The sequence below is a fragment of the Mustela lutreola genome, chromosome 2 (assembly GCF_030435805.1).
Source record: "Mustela lutreola isolate mMusLut2 chromosome 2, mMusLut2.pri, whole genome shotgun sequence".
Lineage (NCBI taxonomy): Eukaryota > Metazoa > Chordata > Mammalia > Carnivora > Mustelidae > Mustela > Mustela lutreola.
The window spans coordinates 87,477,306-87,498,846 of record NC_081291.1 but is presented as its reverse complement, the minus strand read 5'-3'; the positions used below and the strand labels follow the sequence as shown (position 1 = coordinate 87,498,846).

At 38.2% G+C, this 21,541-nt stretch overlaps 1 protein-coding gene across 3 annotated transcripts in view; it reads right to left on the bottom strand.

Annotated features, from left to right (window-relative positions):
- Window positions 1-368: 368 nt before the first annotated feature.
- Window positions 369-21,541, bottom strand: part of EFHB (EF-hand domain family member B) — a 59,497-nt gene continuing 38,324 nt past the window's right edge. For 2 of the 3 annotated variants that reach the window (XM_059162510.1, XM_059162509.1), the window contains exons 7-13: window positions 19,235-19,318; window positions 18,596-18,663; window positions 14,918-15,072; window positions 8,574-8,781; window positions 5,591-5,803; window positions 3,775-3,956; window positions 369-705 (exon numbers count right to left, since the gene is read on the bottom strand). In XM_059162510.1, the coding sequence (XP_059018493.1) occupies window positions 532-705; window positions 3,775-3,956; window positions 5,591-5,803; window positions 8,574-8,781; window positions 14,918-15,072; window positions 18,596-18,663; window positions 19,235-19,318 (1,084 nt within the window). In that variant the 3' untranslated portion in view covers window positions 369-531. Of the gene's footprint in view, window positions 706-3,224; window positions 3,347-3,774; window positions 3,957-5,590; window positions 5,804-8,573; window positions 8,782-14,917; window positions 15,073-18,595; window positions 18,664-19,234; window positions 19,319-21,541 lie in introns of all 3 variants that reach the window. The other variant, XR_009350880.1, reaches the window with a different exon arrangement.

Below are 21,541 nucleotides of genomic sequence, written 5' to 3'. Positions count from 1 at the left end.
AAATGGCCATAGGGAGATAGCAAAACTAATGGCTATTATGTCACTGATGAAACTCCACATTTTGTTCTCTAGCTCCTGCTTCCTGTACTTGTTTCTTTTCCTCAGACGCTAACAGAGATGGAAAGCTTACTAAACTTATTATTAAGCTTATTCCGTTCTGTTATAGTGACACCTAAAGAAAAAAAAACAAAAGGTTGGAAGCAAAATTTTGTCAACCTGGTATCACAAACTAGACTTTGAAATTCAGTCAACCAACTAAATGCATAGACTTCTTAAGTATTCTAAACATACCTTACCTTTGGTAAGGTAAAAGGTTAACTCTAAGTGCTTTTCAAGTTCTTGGTGTTTTATAGAATATAAAATAAATCTTAAAATCCCAATCAAATTTATTAGCCATATACACAGACACAGGAGTCCTACTACAGTGATTGCTGAATTCTAACATAATATCTAAAACCAGAATGGACTGAAAATTTTTGATGAATTCAGATTTAATAATTCTTTTGTTTAAATGAATGAACTCCAAAAATATCACATGGTTGTTTTACACTTGACCCGGTCTGCATGTTGTATCTCATCCAGAACATTTCTGATGGTCTCAACACAAACTTCTCCTCTGTGATGCTTTTTTGATGCAAGATTCCATACATTTTCAAATTCTTCATCAGAAAGCTTGACACCAATATTACAAAATATCTCTGCAATCTAGAAAAAAAATTGAAGGTCAGACTAAGATTTGTGCTTTTATTTTATTTTTTTTAAGATTTTATTTATTTGACAGAGATCACAACTAGGCAGCGAGGCAGGTAGAGAGAGAGGAAGGGAAGCAGGCTCCCCGCGGAGCAGAGAGCTTGATGCGGGGCTTGATCCCAGGACCCTGAGATCATGACCTGAGCCGAAGGCAGAGGCTTTAACCCACTGAGCCACCCAGGTGCCCCAGATTTATTTTTTTTTTAAGATTTTATTTATTTATTTATTTATTTATTTATTTGACAGAGAGAGAGAGCACAAGCAGGCAGAGAGGCAGGCAGAGGCAGAGAGAGAAGCAGGCTCCCCACTGAGCAAGGAGCCCAATGCGGGGCTTGATCCCAGGATACTGAGATCATGACCCAAGCCGAAGGCAGTGGCTTAACCCAATGAGCCACCCAGGCACCCCTTTAAATTTGAATTTTAAAAATATCTTTATAACATCTAATACTATGGATATTTATCCCCCCAAAATTGTGCACCAACACATGTATGTACATGTGTGCCTGTTATATATAATAATAATCAGCTATCAAAAATTCCAGTATTTTCAATTCAGGAATCATTTTGTTAATATGAAGATGAGAATATTCACCTATACTAGCCCATATACAAAATTGCTTCCAACTCTTTGTTTTTGGTTGAAAGAAGACTTGCTGGATCTGAGTTCTATCTCACTTCTTATCACTAGGATCTTGTATATGTCATGTCAATCCCTTGAAAATTAGTTTCTCTTCTCTAAAATATGATCACTTATAAAATGTCTCTTACTGGCCTCTTATAAACCTTATAGTTATAGGTGTGCAAATGTCAGAAAGATAGAGTATGCATGAATAACTGAGCAAACTAAAATTTGAGCATATTGAAAACCAGCAAATTCTGGTTATTAGTAATTTTTCTGCAATGATAATTATTATGGGAAAACATATTTCTTACATCCCAGGGAAAATTTAAGAAAGGAAAGATAAGAACCAGCAGTGGAAAGAAATGTTAGAATGAGTAGAGGAAATAAAAGGTGTGGGAAAAAAATGAAACTAAATTTATTTTTTTTAAGATTTTTTTCCATTTATTTATTTGAGCGAGAGAGTGAGAGAACACATGAGCGAGGGGAGAGGCAGGGAGCCTGATGCAGTGGGTGGGGGCTCTATCCCAGGACCCCAGGATCATGACCTGAGCCCAAGGCAGACACTTAACCGACTAAGCCATGCAGGTGCCCAAAATTAAATTTAAAAGAGGAAAAATATTTACTTTGAGGCATACAAAAAAAAGCCAGGAGGGAAATGGAAAGAAAGGTTAGTGAATAGGAAAGCCAAAGAAATACAAGTGCTGCAGAATACATCTATTAAACAAAATCTTAACAAAATTAAAAGATCTCCTAGAAATGATGTGCCCTCATGGGAAATTAACAGTATAATCAAATACATTTGAAATTCAAAAAAGCAGAGCTGCAAGCAGCTGCAGTTGTACAACAAAAACACCTCAGTGCCCAAGTGCAGAGCTGTGGTTTCCCCCCATCCAGGGGCAGGTAAGGACTGTCCTGACAGAGCGAATTCCAGAAATAGCCCAAGTCAGTCTTGAGCATCCCAAACCTCCACCTCCATTTCCTTCCCGCCTCCTCAGGAGGCCTCCCTCCCCTAGTTCCCTATTCCATCACAGTGCACTGATTTGCTATTATTTTCCAGAAGTCCATCCACTCTCAAGTTAGCATTACTACTCAACCACTCATTTGGGTTTTCTTTTTTTCTAGAAGTGTGAATTAAAGGACAACTTCCTAGTTAAAAGAATTTTAGGTATCATGCAACAAGCATGATTTTTGTTTCTTTTGGCAACTATTTCATAGGCCCTTTAGAGTAATCAAGGGAAGTGAAACACTTTGGGAGTGTCCCTTTGAGTTCCTTCATTGGGAACACCCAGCAGGCATCTTCTCTGAGTTTCTCCTCCCTTCTTCTTTCTGTCTCCTACCTCAGTGGGGATTAAATGTTGGGATGAATGTATTATAATTAAGGTAGTAGTTAGTAAGTTTTCAAGCCATCAATGCTTCATCTGAAGTGCCAGAAGGTACCATCTGACTGTCTCCTCAACCATTCCTAGTTCTGAATATGAAAATTCTGAAGAAGCTATTGCACCCTAGTTTACACCCTGCTTTTTATGAGTGCAGACCAAGGCAGGTTGGCCAAGCATTGCTATTAATCTTTGGCTCTTAGAACCTCAGTGGCTATTCTGACCTAGCCGGTTGTTTCTGTTTTATAACCCACGTAGGAAGAAAATCACCTACAATATGAGGACCATGTTTTCTAACAAACAAAAACCAGATACATGGGTTGACAAATAGTGTGGCAACAGGACAGAATAAATAAATCAGTGCTCTCACAGATAATCTAAGACAGAAGATAGCCACGGTACATAAAGAGGGCACAGAGTGGCCCTTCTCATACTTACTTCTTGGTTTTGGAGATACAAAACCATAAGATACTTACACAAGGAAGGGACCAATCTCTTCTGCTTTTTCTCAACTACGAATAGTGTTGAGTTCCTCAGGAAAATGTTTTTCTTTTTATGTGTAGGTCATAGTGGATATATAATGTGAATGTAATGTTTCCTATGATAGAAGAAAAACTGCTCCAAGAATCGTATGAAAACATCAACCAGAACAACCAAACTGAACATTATCCTCAAGAATTCTGTATTTGGGGGTGCCTGGGTGGCTCAGTGGGTTAAAGCCTCTGCCTTCGGCTCAGGTCATGATTCCAGGGTCCTGGGATCGAGCCCCACATCAGGATCTCTGCTTGGTGGGTAGCCTGGTTCCCTTCCTCTCTCTCTGCCTACTTGTGATCTCTGTCTGTGAAATAAATAAAATCTTTTAAAAAAAAATCCTGTATTTGAGGATCCTGATGACTTTTGTAATATCAAAGCTCACATTTTATACAGTCTAAAATTAAATAGTTGTGGATAAATAAACATTTTCATCTTTGTGTGTTTGTGTGAAGCTGACATTTCTTCCAAATCTTATGAAATAATATGCTGTACCTCTTTTTTTGATCTGGTCTTGAAGAAGTCTCTTTCAAACACTCCTTTCTGGCCAAAGATGGTAGGATGTAGTAAGGAATAGGCATTGCCCTCTTCACCATAATTAGTTCTATCACTGACACGACGAATTCGGGGGGCAGGAATATCAGACCGAATGGTTGGAACACCATAGATGGGATAACCTAAGACACCAATGAGAAAGGGAAAAAAACATTCTAAAACTGAACTGTACAATATAGTAGCCACCAGCCACATGGAGCAATTGAGTGCATACTTGAAATGGGTCCAAACTGAGATGTGATATAAGTATAAAATACACACTGAATTTCAAAGATTTAGTACCCCCCAAAAAAGTGGCATATTTAATCATTTTATATTGATTAATTGTTAAAAAATATTTGGAAGCTCTATATACTATACATAAAGTATATATACTATTAAAATTTATTTCACCTGTTTCTTTTGCTTAATGTGGCTACTAAAAATTTTTAAATACATAGAACTCCAATTATATTTCTATTGGACAACACTATTCTAAAGGGAGTAGCAAGATCTCATTATACTAGAACATATATAACATGTCTATAAAATCCAGTTAAGAAAAATGCATAAAACTTTAATCATGTCCTTAGTCTAAGGAAGTGATCTTAGCCAACATAAAATAGTCTCTAACTAACCAAGAGTCATCATGCTCAATAATAAGGTATGAGTTGGGATGCCTGGGTGACTCAATCGGTTAAGCCACTGCCTTTGGATCAGGTCATGATCCCAGGGTCCTGGGACCGAGTAACGCATCTGGTTCCTTGCTCCGTGGGAAGCCTGCTTCTCTCTCTGACTCTGCCTGCCACTCTGCTTGCGTTTGCTCTCTCTCTCTCTCTGACAAATAAATAAATAAACAAATAATAAGATATGAGGTGTTATGAGTTGAACTATATTCTCCCCAGATTTATATGTTAAAATCCTAATCACCAGTACCTCTAAATGTGACTTTATTTAAAAATAGAGCGATTTCAGGATGTCTGGCTGGCTCAGTTGGTAGATCTTGGGAGTATAAATTAGAGCCCCATGTTGGGTGTAGAAATTACTCAAAAGAAAAAGAGTCATTGCCTTTGTAATTAATTAAGACGAAGTCACACTGGAATAGAGTAGGTCGCTAATCCAATGTGACTGGGAGTCCCTATAAAAGGGGCCATTTGGACCCAGGCTTTCACACAACAGAACACCATGTGAAGTTGAAGGCAGAAATCAGGGTGATGCAGCAAAAGCAAAGGGACACCAAAGATTGCCAGCAACACACCAGAATCTAGGTGAGAAGCCTGGAACAGATTCCCCCTCACAGCCCCAGAAGGAGCCAACCCTACCAATACCCTGGCCTCAGACTTCCATCTCCCAAAACCATAGATGATAAATTTCTGTTCAGGTTTGTGGTACTTGTTATGGCAGCCCTAGCAAACTCACAGATGGAGAATGAAGATACAGAGAATTGTTTTGCAAAAGCTCTTTAAATATTTGAAGGTAATCTGCGTATATCTAAGAATCACATGGCTTATGGATTTCCTAACACTTGGCATAGTCTGTGTAACATTCAGTGTTAAGGAAATCATCTTACTTGGGTCATCATTAGCAATAGTTCCATTCAGCCTGCATTTATTGAGACCTCCTGGATGGTTCAAATACAGAACTGAATGAAAGGCCCTAGGCTTTGAGAAAAGCCTAGTGAAGGTAGCAGCTGGGGACAATACAAGGACAGACAAAGGACACTTCTATGTTTGCTGATTGTACTTCAAAAACTCAGCAAATAATGTGACATACTCACAAGTAGAAGGAAGAGCCCCTACAACTGCATTGATCTCAGAAGAAGTTGTCTTATAGTGACTAGAAACTTTATCACTTGGCCTCAGAAGTGTCCGAAGAGTCTTTTCTGAGCTCCCTGGTTCTTTTAAGACAATATCTTCCGGCTTTATCAGGAGAGTTGGTTCAGATTCTTCAACATTAGCCTCATCAGGATTTGCACAAGCTGGTTTTTTACCTTTAAGCAAAGAGTTGAGGGTGGGGGACAAATTACTGGAAGAAATCACTATTGGGTGCTTGCTGCTCTGTAACAAAATCAGCTTTCCTGGTTAGTTTCTCCTTGCTGGTAGAGACTGAGACTGAGCAGAGGTCACTAATGCCAGCATCCCACTGTGGAAAAGCAAGAGCAGGCCAATGTCATACACCAGGAAATCTGAATGTGGCCTGTTTCTTCTCACCATTCCACCCACTTTAATCTAGAATAAAGCTTTTACATCTAAGACACCAGATGAAAAAATGAAACCTTTTTTTCCCTTTAAAAAAAAATAGAGTTTATTTTTATATTTAACTTGAACTACAGGATTACCAGAGTTGTTTCCAGAGTTGTGCCCCAAGGAGAGACTGGAGAAGACGCATGTGGAGTTGTAAATTCCACACATACCTGATGGTGAGGGGGAGCCCCCCACGTATTGCAACATTCGGGGAGGCAATGAGAACACAGTGTGAGCTCAGGAACCGATTATATAAATAACCTTCTTCACATCGGTGTATAAAACAAAACCCTGAGGTAAAACTCGAATTGTAAGACTCAGTCCTTTTGAAGATCTGCTTTGTTGAGTCGTTCTGAAATTTAGGAGTAAATTCCTGGCGCACCTTTTTCACAGAGCTGGGAGCTCCACAGCTATCACTAGAGGGCGCTGTGGTCTTTCAATCTGTGGACGAACGCTCGGGGTTTGGGGAAAGCCCAAGCAAGGATTATAAAGGCAAATTGGTGCCCCAGTATCCGGTTGGGGTGGGAACTGTGGCAAACCAGAAAAGACATGCCTATCTAAAATCTGGAGCCCCCATTCAGATCCTGGCAATCTGCCATGAACACATTCAGGTCTTGTGTTCCAAAACTTCTAATCTCCTCCCTGCGCCCCACAAAAAGCAGAAATCTGGACCAGTATGAGAAAAAGTGTCTCGGAAAACTGTTTGAAAGCCACTGCCTTAGCATACTTACCCCTTTTGGGGCGCCGGGGTGGTTCAGTGGGGTAAAGCCTCTGTCTTTGGCTCAGGTCATGATCCCGGGGGTCCTGGGATCGAGCTATCTGCTTGGCAGGGAGCCTGCTTCCCCCTCTCTCCCTCTGCCTGTCTCTCTGCCTACTTGTGATTTCTGTCAAATAGGTGAATAAAACCTTAAAAAAAAAGAAAGAAAGAAAGAATACTTACCCCTTTCCTCTGAAAGCGGAATTGGATATGAGAAAATTCCTGGCAAAACTTTCCTGAGCCCCTGACTGAACCACTGGCCACTGTCTTAGAAGATGGAAAATCTCAAGGACTCCATTGAAAGCGACTGATGAAGTCAGAACCCAAGCACTAGGAACAATTTGAAAAATGATCTGGTTTGAAAACAGGCTTCTACTTTCCCCCACTACTCGAAGAGTTGTGCCAAGAAGAAAAAACTCTATCACCCCTTTGTATTTCTGAAAGGACTAGGGAAGAATTGTTTTCTATAAAATCTTCATTAGGCAAACAAAATCCCCCTACTGTCCTAGCTGCTTGAACAGAAAGGTCATCTCAGAAACTCATAAGGGCTCCCATCATAAATAAGGCCCCAAATTTGGTTTTGGCCTTGCAGAAAGGCATGACCCAGGAATAAAAGTAAAAACAGTAATAACTTCACTTTTTAGAGGAGAATATTCCAGAGGAGATAGAAATGTAAACAATCTTTTTTAAAAAAGTTAATCCTCTCTAATAATCAAGATTTGAACATTAAAGTGAACAACGTGTCATAATAATAACTAAATTACAAGAATGATTGGAATAATACTCAGTGGTAGCAAAGTTAGAATAAAACCTCACAGATCTGGCTGATAAAATTGCAAATTGGTACAATCATTTAGAAAAGCAAAATGAAAATATAGTTACTTCTGGGACAATAATAACATTCATAAGAAATTAGATATAATTAGAAACAAAGATTTTTGAGAGATGATAATCATTATAGCGTTACTGATATTACTTTTAAAAATCTGGAAATAACCTAAATTTCAAAGAGTGAGGAAATAGCTTAGTAATTCATCTTACATCTGCATGAGGGAACTGAAAATGAAGTTCATAAAAAAGTTTACCATAAAATTATTTCTTAATTCCATAGAAATTTGAAAACTAAATTTTAAAAAGCCAAATAAAAATGGTACATTCACTGTGATTTTATATAGAGAGAGTACATCTATGTGTGTATGTATATCCATACACACACACACACACACACAGTGTTAGTGATGCAAGAAGTCAACGTGGAAACAGGAAAATATTTAAATAAAGGTAAAGATTGCTTTTCTTTCTCATATAAAATGCAAAAGAATAAATTTTCTTATGTCAAATCCTAGACTACTACTGAGTTTTCCTGGGGGAGGGGAGCTAATTACTCTAAGACAATGGTTTTTCAAACAGCTTTCTGAGGAACTATCTTTCATATTTTGGATTTTGGTGTAAACTGTTTTGCTTATAATTTTTTTTTTTGAAGAGGTTATTGCATGGTTCCAAATTCAAAGACATAAAACACATAGATTAAAATGTGAGTCTTGCTGCCACCCTGTCCCCTATCTACCTGGTTCCCCTTAAACATCACCAAACTCTTTCCTGTCCTTCCACAGATATTCTATGCATAAATAAGCAAATAATATGTATCTATGTGCATATTTTTAATATAAAATATTAAAGTTGACAAGAGTCAAGCTCCTAGAAAATTGAAAATATAAAAGCCCATGTAAGAATTCAGCAATCTTTCAAAAATTAAATACCTTTAATAATGACCCTCTCTTCATGCTCTTTAAGAGGCATTCTATCTTTCCAGTTAAGAAAATTTGCAAATTCTAGGTAGTTAATCTGCCCATCATTATCGACATCACAGTAGTCAAAGAGCTGGTCCAGGAGCTTCTCCTCTAAGTGTAAGCTGGCTTGTTCACAAGCCTCCCGAAGCTCGGCTTTATCTATCACCCCATCTCCATTCTGTTAGACACAAAACAGAAAAAGATGAAGCAAGCATTGTCTTTAAGAGCAGAGTATGCAACATGTATTATCTCATTTAAGAAAAAAGAAAGAGATCACATAAATTCAAAGAATTTGCCTTATTTTTTACATAAGAGCAGTCAAATACTAAGTGAGTTCCTCATTGTGTTAACCTGATATACACACAGTAATTTGAACCCTGGTTGAAGCAGGATGTGACACAGAATCTTTGTTCATTCCACTTTAACATTTTTTTTCTTTGAATCATGCTATTTACACTGTGGCTGGGCAGGTGTAACCATGATTTGTGCTTGACATTTCATTTAACCAACATTGTGAACTCTTGATAGCTTTCTACATTTTCCCATGCTTTCAAAGTTTTTAACACCTCTGGTGTTCCAACTGAGCACTAAATGGTTCTCCATTCTTTTGTCTGGTAATGAGGAGAAATTGGGGAAGTAGTTATAGGCCAAACACAGGGAGGTAGACTCTAAGACCATTGCCTGTTTGTTGTCAACACTCCTGTGGGCAAGAGGGACATGCTAGCAATCTGGCCACAGTGTAACAATTAGCACTAAAATTCATCCTGGTATGGGGAGCAGGGGAAGTTCCACCTTCTTCCAGACAACAGTTAAAGACAGGAGTACCTACACTAAGTGAAAAAGGAGGGAAATTTATGAAGGCTCTGGGCAGGAACTAGTTGGTTCACTTGGGAGATAAAAAGGTAGTCTATGTCCAAACCACTCTGAACACTCCCAATCTCATCTGATGTTGGGAGCTTAGCAGGGTCAGGCCTGGTTAGCACTTGGATGAGAGACAAAGGAGCCAAACACATAATGCTTGTTGTTTTAAGATTGTATTGATTTATTTGAGAAAGAGAGAGAGCGCAGAGCAGCAGAGAGGGGCAGAGAGAGAAACAGGCTTCCTGCTCAGCAGTCATGCTCCATCCCAAGACCCAAGATCATGACCTGAACTGAAGGCAGACACCTAACAGACTGAGCCACTCCGGGGCCCCACGTAATGCTTGTTAACAAAGAATGGCAAGACCTGAAGTATCTTACCTCTCAGCCCCTCCTGGAGTCTATCAAACCTAAAACCCACTTGGAGATGATAGTGAAAGATCTGAGTATTTTTGCAGTCGGTCCCGGTTGCTTTTTTTTTTTTTTTTTTTTTAGAGATTTTATTTATTTATTTGACAGACAGAGATCACAAGTAGGTAGAGAGGCAGAGAGAGAGGAGGAAGCAGGCTCTCCACGGAGCACATAGCCCAATGCAGGGCTTGATCCCAGGACCCTGGGATCATGACCTGAGCTGAAGGCAGAGGCTTTAACCCAATGAGCCACCCAGGCGCGCCCGGCTGCTATTAAGGGAGCTTTGGCCTTCTCAGAGAAGTTTCTGAGACAAACTTCCCAGAGAAAAGATAAATGACTCATTGACTAGTGTTTCAGCTCTTATGCTCAGGATTAGTTTTAAAATGCTTATGAAGGTGATCCCTGGAGAATGGGGAACTCACCCAACAAACTCTAGATAAATTCCTGCAGTCAGATCCATAGGCCTGGAAAACATCCCTGATGCTTATATTGAAACAGAATGAGAATTTTAAACATATTATCTTGATAAGGGGTTGCAAAGGCCTTGGACTATAGACTCTTTTATGAAAACTTCTGCTACAAGCCCAAGTCAACCAAAAATGCAAACTCCATAGCCCTAGCTGAAAAGCTACCTGGGATATGGCAGTTGAATCAAGAGTTTCTCAAAACTGTAATAGATGGTACCAACAATGATGGCTTCATTGCCCAATATAGCAATTTGTATGGATTGAAAACATGATAAGCGTCCATTCTCTGCTCATTCTCAGATAGAAATCAAGCTTCTGACTGAACTTAAACCATCCATATGAAACCTTTGCTGCCTGGATCCACTGTTGTACCAGACATGGTAACACACTAATCATTAGAAAGTAAATCACACTATGTTTTGGAGGCAAAGGCTACCACACCATATGCCATACTTGTGACTCCTGACAAAAGTTGGCCAGTTTGTCTCATGGGGGGAAGACACATCCACATAAGGCATTGCCTCCATGCTCCTGGCATACTGACTACATGAACCTCTGTGGAATTGCTATCCCAGTTTTATCAGCCAACGCCAAGCATAAGCGTATGGCCCATGAAATTAATCTAACCCATGTGCTTTGCTTTCTGGACCATTCTCTGCCTGACAATGGTGTGTCTTATAGCCAAAGTGTTACTCAACAATGAGCTGTCAGTCAAGGTATTCAATGAACCTTTCCTACACCCAGCCATCCACAGACACCTGATAGGACTGAGCTTTGGAAAAAACTTTTCAAAAATTGTCTAACTTCCTCACCAGCTTCTGGCTCACACAACCAGTTTTATCACTGAATATACCTGTCTCCAAAAAGGAATAATCTCATCTCAGCTCCTTCCTGGATAATGATTAGAATAAAAGGAATTGATCCTCAACTTTCTAGGCAACTAATCTTTGACAAAGCAGGAAAGAATGTCTAATGGAAAAAAGACAGTCTCTTCAACAAATGGTGTTGGGAAAACTGGACAGCCACATGCAGAAGAATGAAACTGGATCATTTCCCTATACCATACACAAAAATACTCAAAATGAATGGAAGACCTAAATATGAGACAGGAAACCATCAAAATCCTAGAGGAGAACACAGGCAACAACTTCTGTGACCTCAGCCATAGCAACTTCTTGCTAGACACGTCTCCAAAAGCAAGGGAAACAAAGGCAAAAATGAACTATTAGGACTTCATCAAGACAAAAAGCTTTTGCACAGCAAAGGAAAACAGTTAACAAAACCCAAAGACAACCAACAGAATGGGAAAAGATATTTGCAAATGCCTTATCAGATAAAGGACTAGTATCTAAAATCTATAAAGAACTTGTCAAACTCAATCCCCAAACAACAAATAATCCAATCCAGAAATGGAAAGAAGACACCAATAGACAATTGCTCCAAAGAAAACATCCAAAAAACACATGAAAAAAATGTTCCACATCACTTGGCATCAGGAAAATGCAAATCAAAATCACAATGAAGTACCTCCTCACACTAGTCAGAATGGCTAAAATTAACAAGTCAGGAAACAACAGATGTTGGCAAGTATATGGAGAAAAGGGAACCCTCTTACACTGTTGATGAGAATGCAAGCTGGTGCAGCCACTCTGGAAAACAGTATGGAGATTCCTCAAAAAGTCGAAAATATAGCTACCACGTGATCCAGCAATTGCACTACTGGGTATTTATGTCAAAGATACAAAGGTAGTATCCAAAGGGGCACTTGCACCCGAATGTTTACAGCAGCAATATCCACATTAGTCAAACTGTGGAAAGAGCCTAGATGTCCATCAACAGATGAATGGATAAAGAAGATGTGTTATAGATATATACAACAGAATACCACTCAGGAATCAAAAAATGACATCTTGCCATTGGCAATGACATGAACGGAACTAGAGGGTGTTATGCTAACAGAAATCAGCCAATCAGAGAAAGACAATTATCACAGGGCTTTACTCATATCTGGAATTTGAGAAACAAGACAGAGGATCATAGGGGAAGAGAGGAAAAATAAAACAAGATGATACCAGAGAGGGAGACAAACCATAAGAGACTTTTAATCCTAGGAAAAAATCTGAAGGTTACTGGAGGGGAGAGGGATGGGGTAACTGGGTGATGGAAAAAAAATAAATAAAAAGAAATTAAAATTTTCAAAAAAAATAATAAAAGGAATTAAAATAATATACTTATTTTGAAAATTTGGGACTCTACTGTGACCACTTGTTGACATGATGAGTCTTTTTATTTCCTCTCCATATTTTAAATTTCCTAAGTGGAAAGACTGCATATTATCTGAAATAATGTTTGATGTACAGTGAGTGTTCAATAAATAACAGAATTAATCCTCTAAGCCAAGAAGATTCATTTAGAAAATCATGGCTTACTTATTCTGTTTTGTTTTGTGTTTTTCATTAAAGTAAATCTGGGCATTCAATAATAAAAGATTCAAATAATCAAAAATTATCCTACAGCTGTACTAGAAGACCCACATCTTATTACCCTCTCAGAAAAAAAGAAAAAGAAAAGGTTCCTAGAGGACACTGAGCACTGCATTGTGCATATTAAAAGTTAACCATTTAAAAGGTATATCAACATTAAATAATTCTCAGTAATTTCCTCCCTGCTTAATTTAATTTTATCATAAGGAATATGCCTGGTGGTTCACTAAGATAATCAGCAGCTATTAAGATGATCATTTTGCCTATAATTACATTTAAAGTGAAGAATTTTTAAAAAGCAGAGCTCTATGTATTGTGGTAAGTTCTCTGATTCATATCACTACTATCTAAATTTATCCTGCTATCATCTATCATCTTTGTAAAATACTTGTATTTATGTAAAGCTTAAAATGTACTTATTTGAGCTTACATATTTTAATTCTGAAGATTCATTTTTAAATTACCTATAAATAGCAATTGGTCTCTATTAAAAACCAGAGAAACAGTTGAATACTTACATTTTCTTTAAACACAACTTTGTGAGACATATAGTGAGTGACTGATTGGTGTTTGTCCCTACATAATTGGTACAAGCCTAAATGAGATACTTAACCCACTTTTTATTCATCAGTACAATACATGCACACAGGCCTCTAATCTAAAAACAAATAAAATGAATGGATTAAACTGAATAAGCCAATGAGTAATCAAGATTATTTTAAGATAAAAAATGTGAAGTATAACTTTTCTAAAATTGTGCTCAACATTGGAAGGGGGATACAAATATTATCTTTTCTTTTTGAGATAAAATAAAATTATTCTACTTTTTTCCCCCTTCTCATATCAAGATTATGATGCACTACATCATTGCAGGTTTATTTATGAGCTTTTATTTGTTTAAATTAGACTCATTCTAAAGTAGTTTCAGGCTGCCTAGAAAAATAAGTACCATTAAAAAGAGCCTCAAAATTGAGGAAATCAGGACAAAGAGAAAATCAAGATAAAATAAAATAAGAAGAAGCACACAAAATGTGTGCTGTTAAGAACATGTTCACAAACTAGATGTACTTTGTTGAATTGGCTCTGAGCTTCCTGGTGGCCAAGTCAAAAAGGTACTCACAATCAGTACAAAATTCATGCTGTTTATGAGGTAAAAAACAAACCAGATACATAAATGAAGCATACTTATTTCCTTTAGGAAGACTGGATTTCTTAATAAAGAGGATACGTGTGACAAAAATAAATAACGACACCATGGGCATAGAAACAAAATTGTGTGATGTTTCATAAGAGGTTGACACAATAGTGTACCTTACTATAGCTAAAGGCAGTGCAGCTTTGTGAAAGCAAATCTGTGATGGCCTAAAATGGTGTGAGGGAATTATGCAGGCCCAGATTGATCTGACTTTATGAAAGGACACAATTTAGAGTATGTTAGAAATGGAATCATCTTACACTCTCAAAACTGAAACTACATCCTGCTCCCTCTGGGGAGAAGCATTCCAAGCTTGACTTGAATGCAGACTGTCAGCCCTACATGTACATACTCAGTTTTAGGTATAGCCGGCCTAGACCCAGGAGTCTTCCCTGAGGATCTATGATACCTGCCCCTCCCCCACCACCACCCCCTTGCTCCCAGCACAACACAGTTCATTCTGCCACGGTGGTTCTCAAGTTGTATCAGAACGGCCGGCAGTGCTTGTTAAAACACAATTGCTAGGCCCCAACCTGGAGTTCCCAGTTCAGTAGATGGGCCTTAGAATAGACATTTCTAACAGGTTCTCAAGTAACCCTGGTGATGATAAAAGGACCACACTTTGGCAACCACTGATCTACTCCAGGGATCAGCAAACTTTTACTGTCAAGGGTCAAAAAACAATATTTTAAGTTTTGCAGGCCATTCAGTCTCTGCATTTGTAGTGCAAAAGCAGCCATAGAAAATACTTAAAACAAATTGCCATGTAAAACTATTTACAAAGACAGGTGGTGGGCTATTTGACTCTCTCCAGCCATAGTCTGCTGACCCCTGATCTACACCAACCTGCCAGGATCTATAAGTCATGCATAGTCCAAAAAAGTCCATTCAAATACTGGCCTTATCATAGTGCCTGAAGGCTGCCAACAAAGTGTCAAAGTTTTGGCAGTTAAATTTCTTCAAGTGATGTCGCACAGCTGCAATCAGGGCTCTCTGTCTATCCTTTCCTCGAAGATATTCACCTGGAAGTCTGTTATGGATGAGATCACCAGCTCCTATTAAAGGGGGAGGGGGGAGGGAGACTTTTATCTCAATTTAAAGTCTGTTAATATTATTCTGATCCTAAAAAAGAGAGATCTAGCAAAGTCTGTGAATGGAAAAAAAAAAAAAAAAAAACCCTCATGCCTAAATCTGACATTATTATGCAGCAGGACAGAAAACCCTTATGTATAAAAAAGTACATAAAGTAATTGATAAGGCTTAATATTTCTGTTTTATGTGACTTCTCTGCTCAGTGAAAAAGTTCTAACAAAATTAATTTGGCCGGGGGTAGGGAGAGTGGGAAATCATCAGTCCTATTTGACTATCTTTCCTAGGACTTTAAGCCCTTGTCTCTACCTCTTTGCACACATTTGTCTACAATGCTGAAGATCTGAAAGCTAGGAAAGAGTCCATGTGGGGGCCACACTATATGCCTTGAAGTTTACTAAACCTCTGGGATCCCTTGCAAAAATTGAACTCAAAAACCCTATTCCCTCCTAATATGAATTTCCAGTCTGCCTTCAGTATGGCTATCAAGCTCCCATTTCTCAGCCCTGCTTCCTGAGAACCACCACCTGCACACCGACCCTCACCCACAATTCTATTAACTGAGTCCCGACCCACAACCCCTCAGTTATCTGGAAGTAATAAACTCTCCAATCCACCTGCTACATTCCTCTAGGCCTGGCCCTTGTTTCCATTTATCATTAATAACTTAGGGGAACTTCCCCAGATTATGACACAAAGAAAGTACAAACATAGACACTGCCTAGAAGCATTCCTTGCCACTCCCTTTTGAGAAACATTCCTTGGATGTTAATGGTGACAGCGATCAGACTAGAGTTGACCACGTTGCTTCAGATGTTACGGCTTGGTAGATGTCACAAGACGGAACCTTTTCCCTCAGTTCATTTTCTCCTGGCCTGTACTCCTCCCTTCCTGCTTTGTTGGGGCAGGATTATGTTGGCAGTTGGCTATGATATTCTAGATGGAATAATTTAAATCACTACATTTATTGCAGTTTACGGCAACTAATATTTATACCTACTCTGTGTAAGGCCCTGTATTAGGCTCTGTCAAGAGTCTCTTTTAATAGATACCCATTGCACCTCTAAGATTCTTGCTTATTATAAAATCAGGAGCTGATCTCACATATTCTGATAAAAGTTACATTTTTACAGGTAGATAGGGGTGAGAAGCCCTCAAGAATGCTAGTTCCAGGAACTGGGCAAGTGCCTCAGACCAAAACATCTGAAATGAAATCAGCTACCATCAGATCATCCTGAAGTGGGCCAAACACAAGCAAGGCTCTGTGAGAGGAAATCAAGACAGTGAGACTGATTTTTGACAAATAAGCATGGCTTCCTCTCCTCCTCCACATTCCTGCCTCTGACATAAACACTGTGGGTGGCTCTTGTATATAATGGAGATCTTCCTTCTTCCACAAGGTGGCTCTTGGTTCAGTTTTTATCTTCAGAGGCCTTCCCTCTCTATTAATATGCAAAAATAACCATCTGATTGGTTGTTTTTTCAACTCCATGGGTTTTCCCACCATAATCCCACTAGGTGTAACTTCTGTTGAGTGAAATGTATCTGATATCTTCTTCTGGCTCTGCCCTGAAAGAATATGTTTGAAGCTCCTGTCATATCACTTTTAATTACTCGAGTCATCTCTCTATATAGCTAAAATCAAGAGCACAAGTTCTGACTCTGGGAGACCTATGACCTAGCTATCACACCATGGCTGTCAGAAAAGCCAAGCAAGCTCTTTAATTGTACTCTGCCTGCAACCAGTTCCCATTCAGCAGCACTGTCCACCAGTCCTGGATTTTCCTTTTACTTGCCTCTGCTCTGGTGCATCCTAGGAGCAGGCCACAACCCTTGCACTCTTCCTGGAGGTTTCTTAACATAACCAATAACTACAGGCCTTAGAGATGAGACATTCCTTGTACTGCTGCCTTTATTTCCATAAGTAAGCGTAAAGGAGAAATTAGGGCCCAGTTAAGAAATCAAGATGTTTCTAGAAGCAGCAGCTTTCTACAGAATAAATGCTATCAGGTTTTGTTTTGTTTTTTTTTAATGCTATCAGTTGACCCCAATAATAGTCACAAAAGGGAGAACCTGGAGTTAATCTGCATCCATCCATAAACTCCAGGAAAAGTCCAAAGAGGCCTCAGTGTCCCCTTTCATAGTTAAACTATGCAGCACCAGTGCTGCTACTGATACTTATATATTTTTTAAAATTATTAATGTCAGTGTTCTTCCTTTTCATTCTGTAACACTATCTCATTCCATTTGTAGGGATAACTTTGATCCATTATTGGAAGATTTGTCAATGTTGTCAAATTGTCAAAATGATAAACCATGTGTTGGATTCACCAATTCATGCCATAAATATTTGTGAAAAATGTACTGTGTGCTAGACCCTGAGGATCCAACAGACAGTAAGACAGAGCACACACCAGCATGGAGCCTCCCTCAAGTAAGCAGTATTTACCACGATTACCTATTTATTTTTTAGGCCAGTTGATGGATTTCCTAAATCATCTCTTAACCACTCTTACCTGTAAGACAGCCTCTATGATGAACAGTAACATCTGAAGACAGAACTGAAATACAATCTTCTAATTAATGCAATTATGATAGTCTAAAATACTGTTTCATAAGCTCAATAAATATATATATATATATTTTGTCAGTGAATGGGCTTCAGCTAAAACATTTTCAGTAGCGGTTCTCAAACCTTAGCATACACAAGAGCCTACTGGATTAGAATGTCTGGGAACAGCTCTCAAGAACCTGCATATTTAATAAATTCCCTGGATGATTTGAATGCAGGTGGACTACAGACTATATTTTTGAAAACCGCCAATATACAACCCAATCCTGATAAGCTTTAGCATAGTCTTTCCTTTGGATGTCTACCATATAGATTGCTTAGAAATAAAGACAAAATCTTGGCAAGTTTCTTCTGCCGATTTATAGCTTAACTGATTGATTGGCTGGTAGGAAGGGAGTGGTTCTTAATTCTGTGATCGAAGAGTACATTGGTTTCTCCAACTTGCATGTGCTTAGAATTAATCCAGGAATATCGTAAAATGCAGTTTCAGTTTCAGGAGTCTGATGTGGAGCCTGAGATTCTGCAATGCTAAGAAACTTAGAGGGGACACCAACACGGCCAGTCTGCAGACCACATTCTGAGTAACAAGGGCCTAGTACAGTGCTGGAATTCATTAAAAAGCTGCCTCAAATCACCTTGGCTTATTTAATACAAGACATATTTATTTTCTAAATAAAGCCTTGACTACACTGAGCCTTGACTACACTTTAGGTATTCATTCACAAAAGCTTTAAACTGTACCTATTTCAAACACGATATGAACATTTTTTTGTGTGTGCTACAAACTGTTCATTAATGTTAATGTAACATTTGAAGCCTTTAAAATTAGAAGTTTGAAGGAAGGAGATGGTGAATTCAACCACATAACTTTGTGAGGATGTTACTGTTTTTTTTAAGGAGAAAGTTTGTATATTTACCATACTCCTCAGCACGAAGACAAGCTCCAAATGTGTGGTCTGGGGGAACATTCATTGTTTCTGCAATGCTATCAAAGAAAACAAATCCTTTAGTTAAAATACTCACCACATGGCATCTCTGGAATTTAAAATATGCTTGCCATATGTTTTTAATAGCCTGTATTTCTCCTGTAACTAAACTATGAAGATCAAACAGAAGTTCTCCTGCCCATCTTCCGTCTAATCTTCCACTGCATAGGCAATGTTTAAACACCTTCCCTAGCTTTCAAAAGCCAGGATTTAAAAAGAAAATTAAGAACATACTCAAAGCAGAATATGGAAATAGAGACAGATAGGAAGACAGACAAGAGACAGGGAAGAGAGAAAAAATGTAACATGGTAAGTTAAATTTCTAACACCCCAGAAATAAAGCTTTACATAAAATTCTCTTGCCCTCCTTCTGTGAATGCCCTCTTCATCTCAGAGGACTCAGCGCCTTTCTAGAACCCCAGGCCCTAGAGATACTAAGAGAGTTCCCTAATGAACACAAAGGTATGACTTTCTTACTTAATGGATAGAACCTAATTGAAAACAAACCAACATTTACCCCAAGAGTGCTTCATCCAAAGACATTATCAATTTAAACAATTATTAACTTACGGGTCTAAAACTCTTCCAAGTTTATGCTGAAACTTTTCTTTGAAATCATCAACTCTTTTGGATATGATCTGAGCTCCTTTTTTCCTATAAAATTAGAAAACTGTCAAGCATTTCTATTACCAAGTATTCCTGGAAACCAAATACATATACACAATGAGGAATATCCAAGTGTCGTTTGTTCTTTTTTTTTCTTAAGTATTATTTATTTATTTATTTATTTATTTACTTTAGAGAGAGAGAGCACCAGTAGGGAAGGGAGGGGGCAGAAAGAGGGAGAGAATCTTAGGCAGACTCCATATTCAGCATGGAGACCCACACGGGGCTTGAACTCAAGACCCTGAGATCCTGACCTGAGCTGGACAAGAGTTGGACACTTAACCAACTGAGCCATCCAGGTGCCCCTTGGAATACCATAGTATCATTCGGGCCATCAAAACATACACATAATTTCAAGAAAAGTTATATGCTAAAAAAAAAAGCTGTGTATGTTCATTCTTCTATCACTTATATTCTATTATAAAGATAAGTTTACAATTGAATAAAACATTTGGTCTAAAGAATAAGACAAGCAGATTTAAAATTTTTTCAGTAAACAGGGGCACCTGGGTGGCTCCGTTGGTTAAGTGACAGCCTTCAGCTCAGGTCATATCCTGGAGTCCCGGGATCGAGTTCCACATCAGGCTTCCTACTTGGTGGGGAGTCTGCTTCTCCCTCTGACCCTCCTTCTTCTCATGCTCTCTCTCTCATTCTCTCTCTCAAATAAATAAGTAAAATCTTAAAAAAAAAATTAATTTTTCAGTAAACAAAACCAAGGTGTTAACATCATCATCAAAAAATTCAACTACTGGGGTGCCTGGGTGGCTCAGTGGGTTAAAGCCTCTGCCTTCGGCTCAGGTCATGATCTCAGAGTCCTAGGATCGAGCCCCAAGTCGGGCTCTCTGCTCGGCAGGGAGCCTGCTTCCTCCTCTCTCTCTGCCTGCCTTTCTGCCTCCATGTGATTTCTGTCTGTCAAATAAATAAATAAACCTTAAAAAAAAATAATGCAACTACTAAAATTTCTAGAAGAAAATTAAGCACCAAATAAGTAAATAACAGAAGGATATAAACAGATAATTCACATCTAGTAAGCAAATATATGGAGACTAATAAATATATAATAAAATAATATGAAAGTGGTACTTTGAACACAGTACATAAGCAAATAGAAACAGACAGACAGACAGAAAGAGAGAATACCCAACACTGATTGGCACAACGTATGATAAAACACTTGGTAGATAGCTTGTGCAAATTGCTATAATCCTTTTGGAAATAATTTGGTAACATGATTCAAAAAGCATAAAAATGGTCATTCCCTTTTATCTATGTCTGGGAACCAGTCCTAAGAAGATAGTCCACACAATAATGTAAAATGTGGGAAAGTTACAGATATAAAAATGATTGTAGCCTCACTGACTACAAAGGAAAAAAAAAAGGAGATAAATGTTTGATCATGGAGGGCAATTATGTCACATTAACAAGAATACACTTCACATGCATTTTAAATGTTAGTTATTAAGAATACACAACAATATAAAATTATTTTATGTTAAGTGAAAAAGCAGGATATAAAATAGGATTGTGCTCTGATTAAAGCTATGCAAACGTTTACACAGGAAGCTACACTAGAAAGAAATACATTAAAAAGATAATAGTGGTTGAATTTTGGTGACAAGATTATGGGTGATTTTATTTTGCCAGTTTTCTGTAACATAATTTCATTACTTTTATCACCGTGATTAAATGAACAAGGTTTCTTTTGAGAACTGGAAAATTACAACACTACTATTTAATAACATTAAAATTAACAAACTCTCTATTGTTTTGTTAAGACTAAAAACAATGAACATTTAATTCTTAAACTCCATTTGCTTTTAAAACTATTTCCTCTACTAGAAATACTGAGCTGAATAAATTTCTGGAGAAGAGTGACACTCTGTGGAGAAACAAAAGATGAAATACAAAGTAATTCATCTCTTCTGTCTTCATTTACTTCCCATGAGTTCAAAAAAGGGAAAAAGAACAATATGGTATAGTCGGAATAAATCAATGGCAGTTTAAGGTCCATAATTTGAACAAATAAAGTTGATATTCTAAAAACCAGTTCCAAAGGCATAATTAAGAACATGCAGGGATGAAGCGGGGAAGGAATATAAATCACAAAGCCTATTCCTTTTGCCCTAAAATTGCCTGGATTATGTTTCTGGGAGAAGTAGGAAGTATCTGCAAGCAGTCATCTATGTCTAAATATCCATAACTGCAACATCC